This window comes from Urocampus carinirostris, chromosome 7 (genome assembly GCF_059441175.1).
Source record: "Urocampus carinirostris isolate Australia breed hairy pipefish chromosome 7, RoL_Ucar_1.0, whole genome shotgun sequence".
Taxonomy (NCBI): domain Eukaryota; kingdom Metazoa; phylum Chordata; class Actinopteri; order Syngnathiformes; family Syngnathidae; genus Urocampus; species Urocampus carinirostris.
The window spans coordinates 7934983-7953659 of NC_142355.1; the positions used below are offsets into that span (position 1 = coordinate 7934983).

At 40.6% G+C, this 18677-nt stretch overlaps 1 protein-coding gene across 1 annotated transcript; it reads left to right on the top strand.

Moving 5' to 3' along the window:
• The first annotated feature begins 1934 nt into the window (after positions 1-1934).
• On the top strand, positions 1935-18206 carry endouc (endonuclease, polyU-specific C). The gene is made up of 8 exons (XM_088339647.1): positions 1935-2013; positions 2150-2200; positions 5030-5129; positions 5218-5329; positions 8213-8334; positions 13645-13757; positions 13833-13986; positions 15698-18206. Exons 1-8 carry the CDS (start codon positions 2003-2005, stop codon positions 15971-15973), a joined length of 939 nt encoding a protein of 312 aa, XP_088195773.1. The 5' UTR covers positions 1935-2002; the 3' UTR covers positions 15974-18206.
• Positions 18207-18677: the final 471 nt, after the last annotated feature.

An 18677-nucleotide genomic window follows, 5' to 3' on the forward strand; every position in this document is an offset into this window, starting at 1 on the left:
CAAGAAATAATAGAATGGTATGACAACACAGTGCCATGCCGGAGTTCAGAGATGGCAAAGATGAGGATGGAGCCATCATTCCATCAGCCAAAATTAAGGACATTTTGGCAAAATTCCATGAAGTCTCAGAGTTTGTTTAAAGGAATCACCCAGAAAAAATGTGTTGACAGGTTGGGCTATCGCTCATTATGATGTCTGCCTCGCGCATTCCAAAAGCCAGCAAATGCAGACGTCATTGGATCAGTTTTTCAAGAAACTAGACACAAAACACTGTTTAGGAATGGTAAACCGCAAGGCCGGTTAAAAGGTAAGTGAATATTTTTCGTGTTTCCTTTATTCTTTTACATTATGTCTATTGTGCGGTAATCTAATTTTAACATAAATGTGTTTCCTCTCATAATTTAAGTCATGTTGGTTGTTTTGACATTTTAATATATTTATTGTAAACGGTTTCAGGGAGCTATCTTAATTTTTAAGTTGCTGCAGAGCCTACTCTTATTTCCTGCATGGTCAGTTTTTGGTTTAAGTGTAAGGTTAGTAGATTAGTTGTGTTAAAACTCTAAATGTTTATTTACTGTAAAATGTTTGAGAGAGCTATCAATTTTAATTTCTAACAAATATTCTTTGCTTCTTTTTGTGTCATTAAAGGTTTCTTGCACCAATTTTTAAGCTTTTACAGCAAATGGATATCAACTCCAAATATCGGTTATCGGCGTTCTCTCAATTCTAATAATCCGTATCAGCCCTGAAAATCTCAGATCGGTCAATCTCTAAATTGTAGTCACATGTAGGTCTGTACTGCTCTCATGCCTAATCGGCAATGTCCAACCTATCAGTCAATAAAATCCCCTTTCCACTTTTGTCAAACATTTCACTACTGTGAATGTTTGTTACCGCGGTGTACCTGTCCCACCAAAGATCCACATTCACGCTGGACTGGATGATGAGGTTTTTATTACAGTTGCTGCAAATGAATGAGTCACAACACAACACGTGGTAAGCTTCTCTGCTGGCTTTGATCTCTATAAGGGGAATTAGCATTTTAGCACAACATGCAACGTCCGGCAAAACTAACGTAAAAGGCGACAGAAACAAAACGAAAATAAATCCAAACAGCTTGAAAACAATCACATTGCTGTGCATGTTGAGAGATTTGTCAGCTGTGGTTTTAATGTGTAAAATTAACTTTTTACGGAGCACCAAAAGATCGTGTCTTACCGTTGGCATCTCGTTGTAGACTGCCAAAAATTACCCCACCTTCCTGTCGCAAAGTCTAAAGCCAAACCAAACCTTACCCCATACCAGCAGGTGGCACTGTTGGACTCATCATTGCAGGACACTTACACAAAAACTATCTCTAACTAACTCTCTCTCTCTCTCTATGCCTCACTGTCTCTCTCTCTCTCTCTCTCTCTATGCCTCACTGTCTCTCTCTCTCTCTCTCTCTCTCTCTATGCCTCACTGTCCTCTCTCTCTCTCTCTCTCTCTCTCTCACTCTCTATGCCTCACCGTCTCTCTCTCTATGCCTCACTGTCTCTCTCTCTGTATGCCTCACTGTCTCACTCTTTCTTTCTCTATACCTCACTCTCTCTCTCTCTCTCTATGCCTCACTGTCTCTCTCTCTGTGCCTCACTGTCTCTCTCTATGCCTCACTGTCTCTCTCTATGCCTCACTGACTCTCTCTATGCCTCACTGTCTCTTTCTCTCTCTCTCTTTCTCTCTCTCTCTCATTACAATTGATCGCGTTTGTCAAAGCTAGCCTTCAAAATCACGTATTTACCTCAAATTAAGGTCCTAATAACATGATTCTCGTTTTAATGACGTTGTTGCCTTTGGTACAACTCCAAATATTTCAAAGTTTTTAAAGTTTAATCAGGAACATTGCCCTCTAGCGGCCGATGAAACGACATGCACATTCATTTGAAGTTGAAATGCGCATGCGCGCTTTTGTTTTCAGTTGCTCTCGTTGCGCTTTAACTGCGCAAAACCACCCAAAAGCAGAATGACGTCGGGGTGAGTGAATTGTTTTCTCTCATTTTACTTTCCCCTGCAAAAGTTTATCTGTAAAAAGGGAAATGTATCTTTGTTTATGATTTTTCTGTTGTGAAGAGTTTTAGAGATTTTTTTCCCCCTTGTTTGTTTTGAACAGGGTCTTTGTGGTCCTCCTTGGAGTGTTTCTCACTGGACTGAATGCGTCAAGGTACAGTACTGAACATTACTTACTGCATACTACTATTTTTTTTTTGCTTTTTTGGGGCGGTCAAAGATAGCAAAACAATTCCCTACGGGGATGAATAAAGTATCTATCTATCTACCTCTCTATCTATATCTCTATCTATATCTCTATCCATCTATATCTCTATCTATCTATCTATATCTTTATCCATCTATCTATATCTATCTATCTTTTATTTTGACTAGAAATTTTCCTTTCAAACCGCAATAGAAAACAATAATATCTATGAATAAAGTATCTATCTATCTATTTATCTATCCATCTCTATCTATCTATCTATCTTTTATTTTGACTAGACATTTTCCTTTCAAACCGAAATAGAAAACAATAATATCTATGAATAAAGTATCTAGCTATTTATCTATCTATCTCTATCTATATCTCTATATCTCTGTCCATCTATATCTCTATCTATCTATATCTCTATCTATCCCCTCTATCTATCTATCTATCTATCTATCTTTTATTTTGACTAGAAATTTTCCTTTCAAACTGCAATAGAAAACAATAATATCTATGAATAAAGTATATATCTATCTATTTATCTATATCTATATCTCTATAGCTCTATCCATCTCTATCTCTATCTATCTATATCTCTGTCTATCTTTTATTTTGACTAGAAATTTTCCTTTCAAACTGCAATAGAAAACAATAATATCTATGAATAAAGTATCTATCTATTTATCTATCTCTATCTATATCTCTATAGCTCTATCCATCTCTATCTATCTATATCTCTGTCTATCTTTTATTTTGACTAGAAATTTTCCTTTCAAACCGCAATAGAAAACAATATCTATGAATAAAGTATCTATCTATTTATCTATCTATCGCTATATATATATATCTCTATAGCTCTATCCATCTCTATCTCTATCTATATCTCTGTCTATCTGTCTATCTGTCTATCTATCTATTTATCTATCTATCTATCTATCTATATCTCTATATCTCTATCTATCTTTTATTTTGACTAGAAATTTTCCTTTCAAACCGCAATAGAAAACAATAATATCTATGAATAAAGTATCTATCTATCTCTCTATCTAAAATGACCTGTTTTCAGAGATCTGATCCCATAAAAGAACAAAATGATTGATTGGTACCCTATAATTATTTGGTTTTGGTGGAAACATTTATTGGCCTGGAGAGGGATGGGCGCCACCATCCTGTACTTTCCCAAGATACACCACAGTAAATGGGGCCCCTACAACCCTTGTGGTTAAGGGATCCACCACCCACTTCTCGTGCCAGTGACAGGCTGTGCATTTCACAACTAGGCCTTCAGTGATGGCCTTTTCTGATGTGTTGTCAACAAACGAACCAATCAAGAGCCGGTTTGCTTTGAGAGGATTTTTTTGTCCTCAATATGCATTTTTTAAGATTAATTGTTGTTGAGTAGGCAGCACAGCGGCGCAGTGGTTAGTGCGTGTGCGGCACAGTTCTGAGGTTATGAGAGCGAATCTCCTGTGTGGAGTTTGCATGTTCTCCCCGTGCTTGCGTGGGTTTCCTCCAGGCATTCTGGTTTCCTCCCATATTTCAAAAACATGCATGGTCCAAATTGTCCCCAGGTGTGAATGAGCGAGCGAATTGTCTCTCCCTGTGTGCCCTGCGACTGGCTGGTAACCAGTTCAGGGTGTCCCCTGCCCACTGCCCGAAGATAGCTGGGATGGGCTCCAGCACCCCCGCGACCCTACTGAGGATAAGCGGTGCAGATAATGGATGGATGGATCGATGGATGTTGTTGAGTATAAAAAAGGTTAAATTGTTTTGTGTTTCATCCTTTTTGTAAGTCTATAAATATTTTAAATTGTCACGGCCAGAACGGAATCAGGACCCAAATGCGTAGCGTTAACCACAAGTTTATTGATAGAAAGAGTAAGGGAAGCGCCCGCGATCCGGTGCTCGCTGGACGCGGGAAGCAAGCCGCTCACGCAATCGAATCGTGATCCGAATACGGAAGTGGATCTTCCGGAACGGGTGATGGCGGTGTCAAGGACAGAAAAACAGGTCGATAGCCGGGACAGGAGAGCAAAAACGTGAACGGGATCAAAAACGGGTCGTAAGCAAAGACAGGGGAGCAGGCGTGGTCGGGATCAAAAACCAGTCGTTAGCCGGAGACAAACGGTGAAATCAGGAACGTACAGGTGGAAAAACTGGAGCAAAAACGGGACCGGCGGGACTCAGGGTCACAAATGCTTGCCTTGTAACAACATAGGTTCGCTGACGCACTGACAACCGGAGAGTGAAAGGACTGGGTTTAAAAAGGGACAGGGAACCAATCAGGTAGCCCGCAGCGGTTGGCGCCAAATAAACAGGCACAGGTGATCCAAATCAGTGATCATGACATAAATGATGGTTCCTGTGTTTATCAGGGATAATGGATTTTACCTAACAAATTTAAATACTTTAATTAACGTGTTGTGTGTTATTCAGAGATTAAAGTTATATTAAAAAATAAATGACTTAGAAGGTTACTGTTGAGTGAAAAACAATACTATTATTAGTTAGTAGAATAATAGATTTTGGACTTTTGTATATTACCGCCCACTTATTTATTTAATTATTTATTTCATGGACAAAATATGCTGACAGCAGATGATTCAGATATTTTTTTAGGCCAGCAAAGAAAGCCTTGCAGGCCGTAGAGACTAACCACTGGCACATACATAGTATCATGAAAATGTATGAGTAACCAATTACATTTGAATGTATATTTTAAAGGGACAGTGTGCATTATTTGTAGTCCGGGTGGATGCACGATAACAAAATCAGTTCTCCCGATGACAGATTGGAATTAAACCAAGAACTTTCCAACCTTTTCAACGAGCTATGGAGACTGGACACCAATCGAATGACACCAGGTGTAGACTACACCATCTCAGTTCAAGTATGGAGAATCTGTACTCCACTCTTAGTAATTCTCCCGCATCCTTTTGCTGTTTGAAAAAAACATATGTTTGTTTTTGTGGTTTAAGGGGCGAGCAGGATTCGTAAGCCCCAGCGCTCAGGTTGTGACCGATCATGCGTCGCAGCCTTTCTTCTCCAACGTCAATGAACTCAAAATGGGGAACACGACCACCATCTCAAGTGAGTGGCGTCCTCTAGCGGGGGTTTATGACAGGGGTAGGGAACCTATGGCTCGGGAGCCATATATGGCTCTTTTCTCGAGTACGTATGGCTCCGAAATAGAATGTAACTATTGCACATCTCTCTGTGGCGTTCCAAAGTCAAGTGATTTCATCCCGATTTTGGTCCATATAAAGCCGAAGCAACTTAATGCAGAAGTTCGATAAGAAAACATTTAAACTGATAAATAAAAACGCTGACTTTGATTGGGTGAGCAGTACAGGTGGGCGGATCCTTTCCTTCTCTCTCTCTCTCTCTCTCTCTCTCGCTCAGTGCAGTCTACACCCAAAGTGAATATGGCGATATGCTTATCGTTTGCAGTAATTTGTGACATTTTTACAAAAGAACTTTGCATGCACATTGTTTTGAAACCGTTATTAAGGACAAATTTCATGGAAAAACATTGCCTCAACACTCTGTAAAGTTGGCTGTTTTTGGTTGTGTATTTCTCAGACTTCCATGCTATAAAATTAACCTGTTTTTATATTTCTAATATAAAAACAATCATCACACACACATAGTCAGGTTTCAAAGATCAGTCTAATTCCATTATTTGTAAATACGTTTTTCAGTCTAATTTCATTTTAATGTGAAATCGCTCTCATGTGTGACTTCATTTCCTATTTATGTGTGATGACAATAAACCACGCCTTCTGACTGGATGTAGGTTAGTTTGCCCGGAGCAGTCGACCAAGACTGGGAGGTCGCTGGTTCGCGCCTCGGCCGAGTCATACCTAAGACTTATAACATTGGTAAAATGGCGGCGCCCTCTGTTGGCTGCGGCTGCATCGGCTCGCTACAGCGGGTCAGGTGTATCGACATTTCGTTCTGTGTACATTGTTACAAAGAATGACAATACAAAGGAAATTATTATTATTAATTATTATAAGATGGCTGTGCCGGGCGGGCTGAGGCATCCACGATGTAGATTAAAAACTCAATAAGTGTTTTTATCTGAATGATTCCGCCAACAAAGAGTTTATATCTTGGATATCTCTCACACACTTTTAACTTAAGGTGGAAGACAAATTGTAAATGACATATTTACATTGATTTGGGACACAGGATTTGGCATTATTATCGTTTCATATACATTTGATTAAGTCACCAAATGACACACAGTGAAATAAAATGCGCTGAAGAATTAGCTTTTGTCTAGAGAGCGTGTTTGGCAGTTTTTTGAGTTTTGTCTGAAAATATATGATGTGGCTCTCTCAATTTCTTGCTTCTTTGGGTCAAAAAGGTTCCTGACCCCTGTTTCATGAGTAGCGGGCTGCATTGAGTTTAAACATTTTGCTCAAGGGCCGGCAGACAAAGGTTTAGGTATGGTTTTGGCATTGGAGGGGACATTTAGCATTTTTCAAGTGATCACATAATAACCATGCCAAAACCATGCTCTTGAATTTTTCACATTTGCATTTAAGAATAAATATACGTGCCGTTATGTCATAGATCTGTTTTAAATAGATTCCTTTTATCAAATTTAAAGCAAACTATTAAATTAAGACCTTCTGTCAGGCACTAAATGTGATATTTAATTTTGTAGTTGTATCTTTTGTTGTATTTCTGTAGTGTTTTTGGTATGTCCTCCCAGTCCTGAGGCGGGCGCCCAACCCTAAGTCCATCGATCTTGGTCTAAACAGTGTTCTCGTTTGCTTTTTTGACACGAAATTGTCATTATCATTTTTTAACAAAGATTTACCGCACTCCAAACTTTTCGTCAGGCAGAACCGCCATTGTTGTTTTGGTCTCACGGTTCGAGTTTTCGTCTGCGCGCCGATCTCCAGTTCGAGTTGTGTAGATGTAGGAGGGGACTGGCTCAAATTTTCCCAGGAAGCTGGAACTGGTACGTGCATGCAATTATGTGTTAAAATACAGTTTTTCGCAGTAATAAGCTATTACTTGTAGTTGATGCTTAATATGTCTAGTTCACATACGATTTTAGTTTTGACTGTAGCTAGAGCTATATAATTTTGTTTTATAGCCGGGTCGAAACCCACCCTAAAAATACAAATACATACGTGTAACCTGTACGTTTTTGCCGTACAAAGTACGTTTATTATGCATTTTAAGATGTGTACGACGTACGAGAAAATCTGTATGGAAAAACGCAAATTTGTCAATGATGGGTACCATCCGGTATACACCGACTATGAAACGGCAAATCAATCAAGTCAAAACGAGTTCGCCGCGGTAGCCTCTATCTCGGTATCGTTTTTTTTCGTTGCAAACGAAGCGAGCGGTTTGATTCTACTGTGCGCATGCATCTGCCGCCTCGGGATTTCATGTTATGTAGAGAACCGGCATTTTCGGCTCAACTCATTAAAGAGAGCCGGCTCTCAAACGGCTCACTTGCTTTGATGCATTATATTACGATTGATGATGTTGTATAAAGAAGTAAAGAAAAAAAGGAAGTTTAAAAGGAGAAAATGAAAAAAAGACAGGTTTGTGGTGATCCCTTTTAATCAGTATATTACCAATTTGACTAAGAAAATGTATTATTCTACTGAATTATATTTGCATGTATTTTTTCCTTTCACAGCGAACGTCCAAGCGACTTCATTCTTGAACTGTTTTTATAATAAACCTCATTCATGTCGAGCAACTCAGTCCCTCACAACAAAATGTTCATTAACAATTTATATGATATAAGGAAACACATGTACAATATAACATGTTAAACTACATAAATAAACATGTTTGAAAAAAAAAATGAACACTGTCTAAATCAGTTTACATCACACTCAGGGTGCGCCTTATGGTTGTGAAATTACGGTAAACATATCAAAGTTTGAACAAATATTGTACATGTATTTTGTATGTTGAGCTAAATTTCTCCCTTAGGGCTTTTAAAGCTGATGGACAACTATGAGAGGACAACCGGCGTGGCTGAGCGAGTCACTGCAGAGGAACAGACCGAAATCAACCTCTTCCTGGACGCCATCATGCAGACTGAAGTCATGAAGGTAAAAAAAATCTAATCATTTCAGAAAAACCTGTGTTACTGGCAGGGTTGGGTAGGGTTACTTTAACTGGATTACTTTCAATGACTTTTGGATTACTCCAATACCAAATATGCTAATAAAAGACAAAAGAAACTAAATGTGAATCAAATGATGACTCACAACACGTGGTAAGCTTTCTCTCCTGGCTTTGATCTCTTTGAACTGCGGCAAAACGAACATGAAATGCGACAGAAACAAAATGAAAATAAATCCAAACAGCTTGCCAACATCATTTTTGCCGTTCCATGTATTCCGTTACTCCCCAAGCCTGCACAAAATTGAGTCATTTTATTCCTATTTAGTTCCTTTTGTCTTTCTTTAGCATATTTGGTATTGGAGTCATCCAAAAGTCATTGAAAGTAATCAAGTTAAAGTAAACCTACCCAACCCTGGTTACTGGACTGTCATTTACTAAAAAATAATTTATCCAAACATTTTAAGGAAAATTAATGGAAAACGCATCACCATTGCAAGCGGCAGCATTGATAAATCTGCTTCAGTTCCTTTTAGACATGATTAAGTCCAAAAATATACATCTAAAATAGTATTATCTTTGAACATTTTTTTCACGTTTCACTTTTAAAGTAAAAACTGAGGTCTGTCGGACAAAACTTTGGGGTTCTATTTAAGGCCGGGGTTTGCGTGCACCAAGTTGGCCATTGCCCTTTTTGCGCCAGCTGCTGCTCGTTGCCTGATTGGCTTCCCTCCTATTTAAACTCAGTGCTCTCATTCACTCCTTGTGAGTACGTCAACACACTTCCGCACTTGTAAAACTTGTATTTTGACTCTGTCCGGTATCCTGCTCGTGTATCCAGTATCCGGTATCGATCGCGCCTGTCTCGTCCTGTCCTGTAACTTGCTCCAGTATCCAGTATCAATACCGCCTGTCTCGTCCTGTCCGGTATCATGCTCCAGTCTCCAGTATCTGGTATTGATCCCGTCTGTCTCGTCCTGTCCGGTATCATGCTCCAGTCTTCAGTATCCGTTATCGATCCCTCTGTCCCGTCCTGTCCGGTATCTTGCTCCAGTCTCCAGTATCCTGTATTGATCCTGCCTATCTCGTCCTCTCCGGTATCATGCTCCAGTATCCGGTATCGATTCCGTCTGTCTCGTCCTGTCCGGTATCTTGCTCCAGTCTCCAGTATCCGGTATCGATCCCGTCTGTCTCGTACTGTCCGGTATCATGCTCCAGTCTCCAGTATCCGATATCAATCCCATCTGTCTCGTCCTGTCCGGTAACTTGCTCCAGTCTCCAGTATCCAGTATCGATACCGCCTGTCTCGTCCTGTCCTGTATCATGCTCCAGTTTCCAGCATCTGGTATTGATCCCGCCTGTCTCGTACTGTCCGGTATCATGCTCCAGTCTCCAGTATCCGATATCAATCCCATCTGTCTCGTCCTGTCCGGTATCCTGCTCCAGTCTCCAGTATCCTGTATCGATTCTCTCTGTCTCGTCCTGTCCGGTAACTTGCTCCAGTCTCCAGTATCCAGTATCGATACCGCCTGTCTCGTCCTGTCCTGTATCATGCTCCAGTCTCCAGCATCTGGTATTGATCCCGCCTGTCTCGTCCTGTCCGGTATCATGCTCCAGTCTTCAGTATCTGTTATCGATCCCTCAGTCCCGTCCTGTCCGGTATCTTGCTCCAGTCTCCAGTATCCTGTATTGATCCCGCCTATCTCGTCATGTCCGGTATCTTGCTCCAGTCTCCAGTATCCGATATCGATCCCGTCTGTCTCGTACTGTCCGGTATCTTGCTCCAGTCTCCAATATCCAATATCGATCCCGTCTGTCTCGTACTGTCCGGTATCATGCTCCAGTCTCCAGTATCCGGTATCGATTCTCTCTGTCTCGTCCCGTCCGGTATCTTGCTCCAGTATCCAGGTATCTGTTATCGATCCCATCTGTCTCGTCCTGTCCGGTATCTTGCTTGTGTATCTAGTATCCGGTATCGATCCCGCCTGTCTTGTCCTGTCCAGTATCCTGCTCATGTAACCAGTATCCGTTATCGATCACGTCCTGTCCGGTATCTTGCTGTTGTGTCTGGTATCGCTCTCGTCTGTCCTGCCCTGTCCGGTATCTGCTCGTGTATCCAGTATCCGTTATCGATCCCGTCTGTCCTGTCCCGTTTCGATCTCTTCTGCCCAGCAATCGCCGAATCGCTGGCGTTTGTGTTCCCGCGCATGACTGCCCCGTTCCTGTAAAATAAAGTGAAAACGGTACGCGTCTGGGTCCACCGTCTGTTCGGGTTCTGACAGACGGCATTGTAGATCGGTAATATCGTTGCCGTATTCTACATAGTCGTTCTTGCCGTGAATAAATAGGTGCCGGTCGTGTTTGTAAGGTTTACTGTATGTTAATGAGGGCGAGTAATTGACCGGGAGTAATTGGCTGAGGTCGACAGGTATGTAGTTGTTTGTGTTTATCTGTAGTTTCCCATCGTATAACAAAAGTTGTTTTTCACTTGAGTAAACCGCTTGTGGGGTGAGATTGCAGCTGCACCCCAAGAGGGAGTCTTGTCTTTTGACTGGAAACATTCTTTCGCAAAGAGAAAAGAGTAAACATGTGGAACATCTGCTGGGTTGTCTCCGCCTCGCAGCAAACTGGACCTGTGCCACCACTTGAGGAATTTGGGATGGGGTAGACTATCTCCTTTTTTGTTCCCATGTCTTTGCTAAGAACTGGTAGCCTGCAGCTGTTGTTGATAAACCTTGAAGCTTGGTCACAAAAGCAAAGTTGTGTTGGACGTATGAAATTTGTGATACATGTGGCTCATGGAAAAAGGCCTCTATGATTTGTGTTTCGGTAAATATGAGAAGAATAGTTGAGGGATGGGAATGCGAAGTAGTTTCAGCTAAGAGCATCCGTGAATAAAGTCTATCCAAGGCTGAGAGCCTATATCAAGGCAGTGTTCTGGTTTGCCCGCGTCCCTGCGTCCTAAACGCATCATTTTTGCTGGGGACGCATTGTGTCAAAGCAACGTGCGTCCCCGGAACGCAACTTTTTTGACAAAAAATTGTCATTATTACCCGATACTTTTTTTTAACAAAGATTTACCGCACTCAACCTTTCGTCAGGCAGATACGCCATTGTTGTTTTGGTCTCGCGGTTCGAGTTTTCGTCTGCACGCCGATCTCGAGTTGTGTAGTGAAAAGTCCGTCTCTTTTTAGAGAACCGGCTTTTTCGGCTCAACTCATTCAAGAGAGCCGGCTCTCAAACGGCTCACTTGCTTTGATGCATTATATTACGAATTATGATGTTGTATAAATGAGTTAATAAAAAAAGGAAGTATAAAAGGAGAAAATGAAAAAAAGACAGGTTTGTGGTTATCCATTTAATCAGTATATTACCAACAATAATTTAATGCAGAAAATAATTTAATCATTTGAATAAGAAAATGTATTATTCTACTTAATCATATTTGCATGTATTTTTATAATAAATCTCATTCATGTCGAGCAACTCATTGTCTCACAACAAAATGTTCATTAACAATATATGATATAAGTACAATATAACATGTTAAACTACATTAACACATTTGAAAAAAATATGGTGCAAGATTTTTTTGTATTTTGTAAGGGAAAATATGACAGTTTGTAAGGGCATGGAGCCCTGGAGCGCGACAGATATGAGTATGCCTCCGAAAAAACAGTTAGTATTAGATGAAAATCAACACAAAATTGGTAATTTCTTCAGTGTCAGTAATAAGTTGAAACATAATGCAGAAAGTGATAACAACGGCAATAATTCCGGCAGGAAAAAACGGCAGATAAATTCTTCGGAAGATCGCGGAGGCAAGGAAAACACGTGTGTTGAAGCCAACGATTCGATGAAAGAAAATAAACAAAATATAGATTAATATAATTATTTCAGCAATATTATTTTGTATAATGTAAAATATTGTTGTGAACTGAAAATTCTTGAAGTGATAACTGATTTGTATTACCAATAAACTGTGATGATTAAAACTGAATGAATATATAGATTTATATTATATATTTGTCGCCAATTTACAATTTCAACCTTGATAACACTACATTTTGGGGACCCATAGATCTCTGTTGGGACCCATAGATTTTTGAGCATGCAAATCCCTGGGACCCATCACTTTTCACAGGTAAAATGAACACTGCAAAGGGTGTCCAAACTTTTCAGAAAGCGGGCCAGATTTGGTAAAGTGAAAATGAGGGCCGATTATTCAGCCTTGCATTCTTTGAACAGTTTTTAATAAATTCATCCTCAGTGAATAGTTTTCAGTGCTTGGCGTTCAGCGGCACGGCCTCGCATCTCTCCTTTGTACCATTTTCATTTGAATCGCAGGGTCCCGTAAAAAAGTGCAGCAGTGCCATTAAAACAGCTTCCATTTGTAGCACGTTTGGGCTGGCAGTGCCTCTTGAAATTACTTTTTTTTAAAACAGTCTCTTGGCAAATCAGGATTTGTTTCGGATTTGGGTGAAAAAACTACCCGAATTTTCTCTCGGTTTTCTTTTTTATTTCCACATGTTGTAAATGGGGGGTGGGCTTATATTCTCACAGAAAGCCAAAGGCAAGGTGGCCAAATGATTTAAGAGTGCTTTCAACATCACTGACGATCACATATTATAAATTTTATGACAGAGGCCGAGGGCCAATAAAAATTTGACCATTGACTACGGAATTGGAGAAAGTCTTAAAATAGCAAAATGAATCTTACCGTTGGTTTTATCTCATCTCATCTCATCAGCTGCACCGCTTATCCTCAGTAGGGTCGCGGGCATGCTGGAGCCCATCTCAGCAAACATCGGGCAGTGGGCAGGGGACACCCTGGACTGGTTGCCAGCCAATCGCAGGGCACACGGGGACAGACAACTCACTCGCTCATTCACACCTAGGGACAATTTGTACCGGCCAATTCACCTGAAATGCATGTTTTTGGAATGTGGGAGGAAACCGGAGTGCCCGGAGGAAACCCACGCAAGCACGGGGAGAACATACAAACTCCGCACAGGAAGTCTGGAGCTGGATTTGAACCCACGCAGGAGGTTCCCAAGACATGAACTGTGCCGCACATGCGCTAACCACTGCGCCGCCGTGCTGCCCCCCATTGGTTTTATGTTAAAATGAATTACAACAATCAATTCAGCAGTGGACCTTTTGTTACTCTGTATTTACGTATTTGATTTGTATACGATCTTTCCATTGTCTGGTTCTTATAAGGGTCTATCGACCGACATCAACCAGCCAAATTCCTTTCCATTGTTTCCTAATTTTTGTACTTTTTTCCCCTCCAGCGTACTCATAGATATCTGGTAAGCAAAGGACAGTCTCCATCTCATCCAAGACTCTTCAGGAGTCAGCTCCACCTGATCTGGTTTCACCTCTACCACAGGCAGAGGAACACCGGGTAAGAGGATATTTGGCTATCTGCTAGCTCACCTGGCTAAAATATGTTCTGGTGTCATTAAAATATTTTTGACAGGCCTGACTCGTGCGGCTTCGAGCATGTGTTTGTCGGAGAGATCAAATCCACCACTGAGATCACAGGCTTCCATAACTGGATCCAGTTTTACATGCAGGAGAAGGGCAACCTGCTGGACTACAAAGGCTACAAGGCGAGGAGAGCGCACGACCTGGTACGTCCAAGTCACATCCAAGCAATGTTCCCTCTAATTTTCCACGGGTCTGAGCGTTCCCACAAAGTCGGTGAGCAGCGCTTGAAACAACAGTGAGCAACCATAATCCCAAGTGTGGCAATTGCGCACTGGCCGCACATTCTCAGTGCACAAGAAAATCTAGCCAGCGCACAAAAATGAGGGCTCAAAATGACTAATTAAGAAGCGACTCAAGTCAAAGTTACAGTGCATGAAGGTAAAAATACACAGGTTCCCCTGACGTTGTGTCCTAAATGCGGTATTTTGAAGTCGAGTCGAAGGAGAACGAAGTTGAGTAAAGTTAGGAGAGTTTTTCGGGGAAGCGGCTTCTTCGGCTCGGCTCACTAAAAGGAACCGGCTCTTTCGGGTCCTAAACGGCTCTTCGGGTTGTTTTTGCTTCTTTCATCCCTACATGACCAAATATTATGTAAAATTATGCACAAAATGACTTAAAGGAAGGGGGGAATAGAACAAAAAAGAAAAAAATACCAAAATGAAAAAGTAGTGAAAAGCTGAGGAAAAAAAGAAACAAAAGGAAGAGAAAAAAGATGGAAAATATTTGGAAAAAAGCCAGACAAAAAGAAAAGAAAGAAATGTAGGAAAAAAGTAAATGTGAATAAAATGATGACTCACAACACGTGGTAAAGTTTCTCTCCTGGCTTTGATCTCTTTGATCTTCGGCAAAACTAACATAAAATGCGACAGAAACAAAATGAAAATAAATCCTAACCGCTTGCCAACATCATTTTTGCTGTTCCAACATCAATTTTATTTATATTTAGTTTCTTTTGTCTTTTATTGGCATATTTGGTATTGGAGTAATCCAAAAGTAATTGAAAGTAATCCAGTTACCCTACCCAACCCCGCCTACAGGTCACACAAAACATAAAAAAACAGACCCAGAGATAGTTTCTTCCCCAGAGCCATTACCTCCCTTAACACACACCGCACAAAAAACTGAAACTCTTGCAAATACACTACCTCATACAGATGTCAAATTGTATTCATGCCTTTGCTCACTTTGCACAATGTTGCCTATTTTTGCACTACCTCATATTGCACTTATACGATACCAAAACTGTATGTAACATCCTACATGCCCACACTTCTTGCGTAAATCCCATCTCATCTCATTATCTGCACCGCTTATCCTCAGTAGGGTCGCGGGGGTGCCGGAGCCCATCCCAGCAATCATCGGGCAGTGGGCAGGGGACACCCTGAACTGGTTGCCAGCCAATCGCAGGGCACACAGGGACAGACAACTCGCTCGCCTAGGGACAATTTAGACCGGCCAATCCACCTGAAATACATGTCTTTGGAATGTGGGAGGAAACCGGAGCGCCCGGAGGAAACCCACGCAAGCACGGGGAGAACATACAAACTCCGCACAGGAAGTCCGGTAGCTGGATTTGAACCCACACAGGAGGTTCCCAAGATCTTGTGTAAATATTGTGTAAATTATAACCTTTATCTTCTTTGTTCCTTTATCTTCTTTGTTTTCTTTTATCCTCACTGTTAAATGTGAACCTGGAGTGCCACGTCCAATTTCGTTGTCACAATGTGTTCAACCCATTTTGTAACAATGACATTAAAGGTATAGTCTATTCTATTCTATGGAATTTGTCCACGTTGGACGGACTCACCACAACCAGATAGTTTTTCACAACTGTTTGTTTTTTGTGGCAATTTCCAGCCCGATGGCGACGACCACGTGGTGAGCCTGCAGTTCAGCTGGCACGGCGTTCTGAAACCTGTAGGCAGCACCTTCATCGGCACCAGTCCCGAGTTCGAGATGGCGCTCTTCACCGTCATCTTCCTCATGAACACGGAGAGAAGCACGGCCGTTTTGGTCAACGTGGACCAATGTCAGATGGAGCTGACGGTCGTCCGGCACGGACGCTCCCTCGGCACGGCCTATCCCAAACTGATGAGCAGCAACAGCAGACACGTCGCTGTTCAGTCCAAATGATTCTTGATTTGAGTTTGGATTAGTACAGGGGTGTCAAACATGGGCCCGCGTGCCGGATCAGCCCGGTCTGCAAGCAGTGTTCCCTCTAAGCTGCGCGCGTGCGCAATTGCGCACTGCTCGCACATTCTCAGCGCACAAGAAAATCTAGCCAGCGCACAAAAATGAAGGCTCAAAATTACTAATTAAGAAGCGATTTAAGTCAAAGTTACAGTGCATGAAGGTAAAAATACACGGGATCCCCTGACGTTGTGTCCTAAATGCGATATTTTGAAGTCGAGTCGAAGGAGAACGAAGTTGAGTAAAGTTAGTAGAGTTTGTCGAGAACCGGCTTCTTCGGCTCGGCTCACTAAAAGGAACCGGCTCTTTCGGGTCCTAAACGGCTCTTCGGGTTGTTTTTGCTTCTTTAATCCCAACATGACCAAATATTGTGTAAAATTATGCAAAAAATAACTTAAAGGAATGGGGGAATAGAACGAAAAAGAAAAAAATGCAAAAATGCAAAAGTAGTGAAAAGCTGAGAAAAAAGGAAACGAAAGGAAGAGAAAAGAAGAATGAAAAATTTAGAAAAAAAGCCAGAAAAAAGAAATGAAAAAAATTTAGGGGAAAAGTAAATAGAAAACAAAAAGAAAAAAGTAACAGCTCGGAAAAAATAAACACAATGAGATTTTTTTTTAAAGGAATTTTAAAAAAAGTAGAAAAAAACACGGGAAAAAGAAGAAAAAGTTTGTGTTTGCTTTCAAATAATTTCCAATGATATCAAGTGAATCTTGTTGCCAACATTGTACTTCCACTAAAAAATGTGATTAAGTACAGTTGTGTATGGTGCAACCGACTAAATAAGCCCCCAAAAATGTTAATATTATGCGACAAAATATATCAGGAAATAAAAAGAAATGGATATCTTGTGAAAGAATTGTAAGAACAAACGACGTTTGTAGGCCGTACAACTATTGCAATAGTACATGAGTCAATTCATTCAAAAGAGAAAAATAATTTTGCATTGCCGGAACTCAGCAAAATGTAACTTGATGTCAAGTTTTGGGCATGTTTGATCATTAAATATCTTGCCACATTTGGGATTATGGTTGCTCACTGTTGTTTCAAGCGTTGCTCACCGACTTTGTGTGAACGCTCAGACCCGCGGAAAATTACAGGGAACATTGTCTGCAAGACAACACCGAGAGAAGCGCTACAGATAAACGAGCTTCAGGTTGAAATGTGTCCACTCGATGTTACCAAAACCAGGCCAAAAGTGCTGTAGTTGTATATTATTTTCTCTTTCTCCTTAAAATTAAGCGGGGCATTATCACTATCTACTATAAAGGTATGTAATTGACCCTATGTTTATTCCTTTTAGCATTATTTTAACAAGATAAACCCACTAAAAAAAGGTTGGTGACCAGGGTTGGGTAGGGTTACTTTAACTGGATTACTTTCAATGACTTTTGGATTACTCCAATACCGAATATGCTAAAAAAAGACAAAAGAAACTAAATATGAATAAAATGATGACTCACAACACGTGGTAAGCTTTCTCCCCTGGCTTTGATCTCCGGCAAAACTAACATAAAATGCGACAGAAACAAAAATGAAAATAAATCCAAACAGCTTGCCAACATCATTTTTGCCGTTCCGTGTATTCCGTTACTCCCCAAGCCTGCACAAAATTTAGTAATTTTATTCATATTTAGTTTCTTTTGTCTTTTATTAGCATATTTGGTATTGGAGTAATCCAAAAGTAATTGAAAGTAATCCAGTTAAAGTAACCCTACCCAACCCTGGTTATTGCGATCAAAAGTTATGATTTATTTTAAATAAATGCAAACCAAATACTCTCTTCAGCCACTAGAGGCCGGTGTTGAGTTTGTATAGCACGGTGAGTTGGTTAAACTGCATTCACTTAACTGCTAAAATAAAATAGTAAACCAGTTCAATGCCAAACATGAAAATCGCATTCCCTCATTCTTTGCGAATGAATTTTTTTTGTTTAGAAAGTATCCCTTGTCATCGGTAATTATAATATGTTGGGTAGGCTGAATGATAAAGCATAATACTGAAAAACAAAGCGTGTGGAGTTGGCATCCTTTTACTGATGCGGCCCTAGAGCCAAAATGTGTTTGACACCCCTGCCTTCCAACAAACTCACGCATGAGTAGTGTTCGAATTACCTTGTAAGCAATAGTATCATTAAACGCTTAGCAACAAAACAAGTGTAATGGTTGTCTTTACTGTTCCACAGCCAATAAAGAGAAAATAACTAAAGACCAGGGTTGGGTAGGGTTACTTTAACTGGATTACTTTCAATGACTTTTGGATGACTCCAATACCAAATATGCTAATAAAAGACAAAAGAAACTAAATATGAATAAAATGATGACTCACAACACGTGGTAAGCTTTCTCTCCTGGCTTTGATCTCTTTGATCTCCGGCAAAACTAACATAACACATAACGACAAAACAACTCATTTAATGCCTTAATATATAAAACCGTTTTTAGAAGCATTGTCCCTGAGTGCCAAAATGTAAAAATATGTTTCTTTGGTTTTATTTTTTTGAAAAGAGTTTGGCGCTGCTCATCTGTAAGTATCAAGCCTCTGGGAATGGTTCCAGCATTGTAAATCACCTTTAGATGGCTCTGATCGGATCTTTGTCCACACATCGAGGAAGCCCCCATTTCCTATATCCAGGGATGAGTAGGGTTAC

Bases quoted from the DNA above. Each gene is read 5' to 3' on its own strand.
- endouc (XM_088339647.1), top strand. The intron at 5,130-5,217 runs GTATGGAGAATC...TTGTGGTTTAAG, and splicing joins ACTACACCATCTCAGTTCAA to GGGCGAGCAGGATTCGTAAG. The intron at 13,987-15,697 runs GTACGTCCAAGT...GGCAATTTCCAG, and splicing joins CGAGGAGAGCGCACGACCTG to CCCGATGGCGACGACCACGT.